Genomic DNA, 8,719 nt, shown 5'->3' on the forward strand with positions numbered 1-8,719 from the left:
GGAGCATGTTTCTTCACAAAAAAATTTTTTGTATGAAAATTTTTGTGAAGACGAAAACTTAAAATTTGCCAAAATGGAGCATGTTTCTTCACAAAAAATTTTTTTTTAAGAAATTTTTTGTGAAGACGAAAACTTAAAATTTGCCAAAATGGAGCATGTTTCTTCATGAAAAAATTTTTTGTAAGAAATTTTTTGTGAAGACGAAAACTTAAAATTTGCCAAAATGGAGCATGTTTCTTCACAAAAAATTTTTTTGTAAGAAATTTTTTGTGAAGACGAAAACCTAAAATTTGCCAAAATGGAGCATGTTTCTTCATGAAAAAATTTTTTGTAAGAAATTTTTTGTGAAGACGAAAACTTAAAATTTGCCAAAATGGAGCATGTTTCTTCACAAAAAAAATTTTTATATAAAAATTTTTGTGAAGACGAAAACTTAAAATTTGCCAAAATGGAGCATGTTTCTTCACAAAAAATTTTTTTGTATGAAAATTTTTGTGAAGAGGAAAACTTAAAATTTGCCAAAATGGAGCATGTTTCTTCACAAAAAAATTTTTTGTATGAAAATTTTTGTGAAGACGAAAACTTAAAATTTGCCAAAATGGAGCATGTTTCTTCACAAAAAATTTTTTTTTAAGAAATTTTTTGTGAAGACGAAAACTTAAAATTTGCCAAAATGGAGCATGTTTCTTCATGAAAAAATTTTTTGTAAGAAATTTTTTGTGAAGACGAAAACTTAAAATTTGCCAAAATGGAGCATGTTTCTTCACAAAAAATTTTTTTGTAAGAAATTTTTTGTGAAGACGAAAACCTAAAATTTGCCAAAATGGAGCATGTTTCTTCATGAAAAAATTTTTTGTAAGAAATTTTTTGTGAAGACGAAAACTTAAAATTTGCCAAAATGGAGCATGTTTCTTCACAAAAAAAATTTTTATATAAAAATTTTTGTGAAGACGAAAACTTAAAATTTGCCAAAATGGAGCATGTTTCTTCACAAAAAATTTTTTTGTATGAAAATTTTTGTGAAGAGGAAAACTTAAAATTTGCCAAAATGGAGCATGTTTCTTCACAAAAAAATTTTTTGTATGAAAATTTTTGTGAAGACGAAAACTTAAAATTTGCCAAAATGGAGCATGTTTCTTCACAAAAAATTTTTGTGTGAAATTTTTTGTGAAGACGAAAACTTAAAATTTGCCAAAATGGAGCATGTTTTTTGACAAAAATTTTTTTGTATGAAATTTTTTGTGAAGACGAAAACTTAAAATTTGCCAAAATGTTTCTTGACAAAAAAATTTTTGTATGAAAAAGACGAAAACTTAAAATTTGCCAAAATGGAGCATGTTTCTTCACAAAAAAAAATTTGTATGAAAATTTTTGTGAAGACGAAAACTTAAAATTTGCCAAAATGGAGCATGTTTCTTGACACAAAATTTTTTGTATGAAATTTTTTGTGAAGACGAAAACTTACGAAAACTTAAAATTTGCCAAAATGGAGCACGTTTCTTCACAAAAAAAAATTTTTTATGAAAATTTTCGTGAAGACGAAAACTTAAAATTTGCCAAAGGAGCATGTTTCTTCACAAAAATTTTTTTTTTGTGTGGAAATTTTTGTGAAGATGAAAATTTAAAATTTGCCAATATGGAGCATGTTTCTTGACAATTTTTTTTTGTGTGGAAATTTTTGTGAAGATGAAAACTTAAAATTTGCCAAAATTGAGCATGTTTCTTCACAAAATTTTTTTTAATGAAAATACTAAAATGTCGGCGGTATTCTTAAAAACTACTCTTTAGCGGAAATACTTCAGTTTAAATGTGTGTACGTTTCCGTTAAAATAGAGAAAATCGGTTCATGATTCGGTTCATGAGAAAATGGATACAAATAATTACGTTTTTTATGTTGTAACAAGATACCGCGACTCGTGGGAATTACAACCCTCGCTTCGCTTATTGTTCATTGCATGCATTGCATTGCATTTCTATTTTCTGGCATAACTTCCGAAGCATTGATCACACATAGCTCATCCATAGCTCATCAACTTGACCTTACAAATGTCAAATGGATAATTTTAGGAACCTAAATTTTTCACTATTTTCTGCCAGTCAAGGAATAACACATTAAATTATCAATTATCAACATATTAAAATCCTGTTTTTCTGGAATAGTTTCCAGAACCCTATGACATGGCCCTCATTCCTAGTCGATTAAACAAAATTTTATCAAAATCGGTTAAGAATTATTACTCAAGTTATCGTCGTGACAAAAAAAAATGGTGACAAACAATTACGTTTTTGATAACATTTCATACAATATCGGCACCAAAGTATATAAACATACTGAAGGTAATGCAAATGCTAAGCGGATCACAAATTTTACGGAACCCATGTTTCGGGTGAATATAAGATCTGTTATGTTGTTTGCGTTACGTTGGCGTTTTAATGTTAGTAGAAATGTATCGTTCTGCATACAATTTTCTGTGTTGAGTATGAAGATGCAACCTAACAAAGTGAATTTAACTAGTGGCCAACATTGTAAAAATTATATTCACCCGAAAGTAGGGTTCCGTGAGTTTTTGTGGATTTGCATTACCTTCAGTATGTTTATATACTTTGATCGACACAGCACATTAAATTATCATAAATTATCACAATATCAATTATCAGCGGTGTATTATCAATTATCAACAGAGTAAAATCCTGTTTTTCTGGAATAATTTCCAGAACCGTATTCCTAGATGGCCCATCTTCGAACTTAACCTCAGGAATCCCATTCCTCGTCGATTAAAAAAAAATCATCAAAATCGGTTAAGAATTACTCAAGTTATCGTGATGACAAAGAAAAATGGTAACAAACAATTACGTTTTTGATAACATTTCATACATTGTGTGGTAACAAACATTTTAGGGTATTTTCTGGCGTAAGACCCTTGACTTTCAGTCAAGGGAATAAACAGCCGTGGTTGTTGTGTTTGTTTTGTGCCAAAAGTAAAAGGTCGTCTTTAGTTATTGTGATTCTTTAAGTGCCATTCCGTATTCATTCAAAAGGGTTCTAAATTTTGATATTCAACATTTTTTCCGTATCCAATCAACACATGGCACTACAAGGCCAAGTTTCTCAATAATTCGGGTTGAAATAAACATGAATTTCAATACATTCGTTCATCGGAATTCCTCACACATGTTACTACTCCAATGAACAGAAGTTAAGCTTTGAGAAACCAAATTTCATCTATTATCGACAGCAGCGACAAATATAAGCGACAACATACGGTTCATACGGTAAAGTGAATGTTAAAATAAATGAAGTAATAGATTTTATATGAAACAGGAGCTTTAGGAGTAGCAGATTCAATGATTTCCATTAAAATGTTAAACAATTAGATTGTTTACAATGAGAACATGAAGAAATTCGAAGTTTCCATTGATCGATTTTTTCATCTTCTAGATGTTGTTTTGCTTGTTTTGGATCCAATGAAACGCTTGTTCGAATAAATTTGTTTATTCCATGCATTCGGTCACACTGACCATCTTCAGGGCTATAACAAATTAACCGAGATAAAGCGCTTGAATTTATATAAATTTTTTAAAAACAATTTTCTTCACTTACAATCTAATATCACGCAGTTTTTTCGAAACAATTTATCTGTTTCTGCTTCGCAGATTGTATAGCGTTTGTGTATTTATGTTATTGTTGTTGTTGACATTGACCAGCTGACTAGCAGGTATGTCAGCAACATTGGTCAAAACACTTGTTGAGCCGTATGATGTGAGATGCTCGGGGTTTACATTCGGGTGTCTGGAATTATTTTTGATGATGTTGTAAAACACTGGTGTGATGTGTGCTGCATCAGACTTAAAATTCAAAGACCGTTCACCGTGTAGGACGATTTGGTTGGCTTCGTGGATTTTTAGCATTGTTTTTTTCCGTACCCTTTTCAGTACTTCTTTACCGTCAAAATCAAATTGGTGATGAGCTGGGCCTGTGTCATAAACGTGCTTAACCAGAGCTGTTTTCTTCGAATTACCAGGCTTGTTGTTCATGTACTTGATGTCATTCAGGTGTGTATTGCTACGATCACAGAGACACCAAGATGTTTCACCAATGTAGAACTTGCCACAGGTTTTGCATCGGATTCTGTATACTACGCAAGATTCCTGGTCAACGGCCAGCTTCTGTTTCAGTCCAGTGATTTTTTCATTATAATTTTACGAGACATTAGACATTTTCTTAGATATACAGGTTTTTACGTCACCCGTTCTTATTTGCTCATGAACATTCTTTGAAAATTTGTTCGTAGATGCTATTGGCAGGCCATTTCACCTGCAAATAGTCTTTGTAAAAGGAAAAATGCTTTTGGCAGGCGCCTGCCAATAGCCTCCGTAAAAGGGGGAGATGCTATTGGCAGGCGCCTGCGAATAGTCACTACGTAATTTGTTGATAGTGGCATCAGTATCTCAGAAGTAGTCCAGAAGCAATGTTTTATTTTCATTTTGCCGCAAAAGTTTAACATATTTTCTTTGCTACGAATTTCAATTCACTCTCCACCATTTCGTTCTTTCAAAGATGCTAACGATAGGTATGTACCAACAATTTTCGTCTGTTTGTTATTACCGAAGTCTTATTGTAATTTCCATTCTTCGACGTTGTTGCTTGGATTTATTTAATTAAATAACTTTGAAACTACACAACTTATTGCGTTATGCATTCGTAGTTGCTATGTGCCACCTATAGGTCTTCTAAGAGAAATATTAGCGGTTTACCTGTAACATTCAACGTAAAAGTTTTGATTCACCTTTTGATAATTAACTAAAGTTTACTGTGGACTATCGTGAGATTTAATATCAATTTTTGGAAAATTGCATCTGCCTGGGTGTTGTTTCACAGAGAATCGATCACCGAAATTGAAATTTAGTTTAATGAGATCATTGAGAGCTTTCGAGTTAACTGGAATGATTTTTATTAAATAACAGGTACAGTTGGTCTCACTTGCAGTGAATCTATGATATGCATTTCATATGACGTGCAGAATACAATCAATTTTTCAAAATTAAAAACAAAACATTCAACAACTTGAACTCTTCGCTACTGGGACACAGTTCAAATTTTTCGGAACCGTAGCGTCTGGACAGGCCATCTGATACAACAACTGCACAACAGTTCGGGTCGGTCGACCCGTCATGCAATATTTCTCTAAATACGGAAGTAAATGTTCGGTCAATTCCACTTTTACACCTTCAATGTCCATGTGGATCCAGTCGACACCTTCACAGAATTCTTTCAGAAATGCGGCAGCTAGACATGCGCTCTCTGTTCCGTCGCCCGTATTGCTAATGTTTCCAGTTGATTTATTTCTTATCATTTTTGAGAAATGTTCCCACAACGGCAATCGTCGCACTCTATCACCGGTTATGCTTCCGGCCGTATTTATTTGATTCCACAAATTCGTTGTATTTGTGAACACACAGGACGCAGCTCCACCAAATGCTTGCTCGGCTCCTTTCGATACACAGGATACATCGATTATCAATTTCGGTTTGTACGTCTGTCGGCCGTAGCACAGAACATCTGATAACAGTATAACAGCTGCGTTGCTCGTATTAGACACGTCAATGTGGTATCCATTCAATGCTGTTAAAACATCACCAGGTTTGAATGCCATACCGGACGGCATGCTTTCGCAAAGTGGTACGATTGCCGACACATTTATTGGAAGCATTAGGTTCGCCACGGCTCTCATTATTGCAACCACTGAAGCAGCGCCAGACATAGCAGATCTTGCTTCGGATAAATCGTATTTGTCTTTCAAGCACAATCCTCCGCTGTTGTAAGTGAGTCCGCTTCCCACTAGCAACACAGGAGGGTCACCTTGCTCACCTCCACAATATGTCATTTCCAACATAACAGGAGGCTCACATGAGCTACGAGCAACTGACATAAAGGCCGTTAAATGATGTGATTTAATCCAGTCCATGTTTCTCAGCTCCACAGTCAAATCACACGGACACAGCAGATCCATTGTAAATTGTGCAAAATTACTGGGCGTTACCAAGTTGCTTGGCATTTCCGTTAATTTTCTGGCGAAATTTTGAGCATCTGCTTTGAACGTTCCTCGCAACCATTCATCCATATCCGACGAGTCAAACAAATCCAACTTCGGCAACTCATTCTTTCGGATTTTGTTGAGATTCCACACGGCAAGTGTGCTACCCTCTGCCGCTTGTTCGGGAAATTCCATCGGTTCGACAAACATCGTTCGACAGTTTCTTTCTGACAGTGCAATGCAGCCCGATGCTGCAGCTTGTCGTACATTTTCCATTCCCTGATGAATCGACTCAAATGGATTGTATTCGTCGCATTCTCTTCCGAGACCGGTAACACAAATCAAATGATAATCGGGATGCAAATTGGTGAATAGACGAGTTTCATTTAGGCGACCAGTCATGCCAGACTCTTTTATCATTTCCAGTAAACGACCATTGTGTTGTTCATTGAATTTTTTCGAACTTTTCGTCAATTTGGGCTCATCTTTTAGTTGAGTTTCGTAGATTCCTAAAACCACTCCTTTGAGTTTCTCCTCCAGTCTGGTCGAATAGGTGCGAACGGGAAGCGTTGAATTGGATTTGAATTGGTTAAAAACGAGGCGAAACATCATTACGCTTTGCTTTGTAAAATATAAAGTGGTTGACTAGGTTGATTTTCCATGTAAGACTAATTCAGCACATACTAGATTTCAAAGCCAGTTTTCGAACCAGAAATTGTTTTGAGTGAAAAACTTTGCTCAATCAAGTAGCACTTGATAGGTTCCTGAGGCTAGGAACATATCCGATCCTTAAAATTCATCAAATGCAATGGAATTTTTGTGAGATTCATACACAGAAATTAAGCTAATTTAAAGTTCTTTGTGTATCTGTTTTGGACGATTGTTTTTAGGCAATTTCGCGAGTTGTAGCCCGAACGAAGTGAGGGCTGCATGCGAAAGTGCCTAAAATCAATCGTCCAAAACAGATACTCAAAAAATTTTTCATGTAAGGGGTCGAAAACCCGAGAAAAATCTCGAAACTCCCTCATTTTCGGCCCCGACACATGAAAAAGTTCTTTGTAAGTTAGGAAACTGTTTGCGGTGAGTATGAAAACGGTGCATTTTCGAGGTTTGCTGTTTTGCTTGGGATATAAATCAACCTTTCAGTAAACTGTACACAGCACTGCTCCTAGCATGAATCCTGAATTGACAAGTGTCAAATGGAGGCTTTAGTGATAAGAGCTACCGCTTAGGGCTGTTTGTATTGTTTGTTGTAACTCATACAATGAAACAGGTCGTCTATCTTTACTAAAGAAACACAGTGCCTACTGTTCACACCCCCCCTGAACCAAAATAAAGTTTTACCGAAAATGCACCCAAAAATTGATTGCTATTCTAAATAGAGGGACCCTAGGGGAGTTCAAAGCGATGGTCCGTTAAGCTGGACCAGATGCTTCCCCATCCCATATATTTTTTTTCTTAGTTGTATGGGGTTGGGGTAGCATCTGGTCCAGCTTAACGGACCATCGTTTTGAACTCCCCTTGGGTCCCTCTATTGAGAACAGCAATCAATTTTTGGGTGCATTTTCATCAAAACTTTATTTTGTTTCAGGGGGACCGTGTGTTATCAGCCTCCGAATACTTTCTACATTCATGCTAGAAGCAGTGCTGTGACCCATGCGAAGAAATACACTATCACAAGGTCATGTTGCTATACAAAACCAAGTGCGATTTACACCCTGGTTTCGACCTGTTTCGCACTGGTTTTGTTTGTATGCTTAGCAGGTACACTTAAACAGTTGAAACTGTTTGCAACAGTCTCCAAGTTACCATACGCTAAATAAATAATTCTGAGACAGGTGACCTGCCACAGGTCAGGGCGACCGACTCTTTTTTGGAATTAAAATTTTATTTCATCGGGAAACATTTTACACTTTAAGAGTCATATCGCCAAGACTTCAGGTGATTGGGGAACAAGCCGACTCTGATTTTAATGAGTGATAGCTCGTTGGATTCGTCTTTCAATTCTAGGAAACACGTATCTTTCACTTTTTCTAAAAAAAATTTGTTTTCTGTGAAAAGTGTTCAAAAGTGATCACATGTCAGAGAGTACCGAAAACAGTTTTTCGGCAATAACTCAAGAAAAAATTATTTTAAATTGTTGTAATGTTTGCTCCCACTTGATCATATCGTTTTTCCAAACTCCTGTCGCGTAGCAAATATTGGTCCAATTGAAAAACTAACTACTGTTCCGGAGTCCTGAGGTCATTTGCTATACGCTAACACTTTATTTGACTAAAATCCTCCGAGAAAACTTTAATGATTTTTCTCTTGATATTACTAACATTGGATCTGATATATTCGTGACATATCGAAGCGTTTTTCTATTGATAAGGTAAAAGAATAGTAGACCATAAAGAATGACTGCCATAGTACCGTTCCAGATGCTGTTCCAGCTGTAGAGCCCTCAGAAAGAAGAAAAAAATCTGCATTTTGGCACCAACTTTTTTTCTAACACTTCTGTGGGCTTGCAGCACAAAAGTACTGGGCTCATTTATGTGTGGAACGATAGTGGGTGAGGCCAGCTACAACACCCCATACTTAGTTCCGTGGAACAACGAAGCTGCAGAGAAGCAGTACTCTCCGAACATTCACTATATTTTAAGTCATAGCTCTCGTGGATCAACTAGCACCAAGCAGTGCGT

The 8,719-nt window shown here is 35.7% G+C and overlaps 1 protein-coding gene across 1 annotated transcript; it reads right to left on the reverse strand.

Annotated features, from left to right (window-relative positions):
• Positions 1-5,039: 5,039 nt before the first annotated feature.
• Positions 5,040-6,724, reverse strand: LOC119076406 (cytosol aminopeptidase-like). The gene has a single exon (XM_037183135.1). It carries the CDS (start codon positions 6,645-6,647, stop codon positions 5,058-5,060), a length of 1,590 nt encoding a protein of 529 aa, XP_037039030.1. The 5' UTR covers positions 6,648-6,724; the 3' UTR covers positions 5,040-5,057.
• Between the last annotated feature and the right edge of the window lie 1,995 nt (positions 6,725-8,719).

This window comes from Bradysia coprophila, unplaced genomic scaffold (genome assembly GCF_014529535.1).
Source record: "Bradysia coprophila strain Holo2 unplaced genomic scaffold, BU_Bcop_v1 contig_232, whole genome shotgun sequence".
Classification (NCBI taxonomy): Eukaryota; Metazoa; Arthropoda; class Insecta; order Diptera; family Sciaridae; genus Bradysia; species Bradysia coprophila.

Excerpts from the sequence above, each read along its gene's own strand:
- LOC119076406 (XM_037183135.1), bottom strand. The coding sequence starts at position 6,647 with ATGATGTTTCGCCTCGTTTTTAACCAATTCAAATCCAATTCAACGCTT.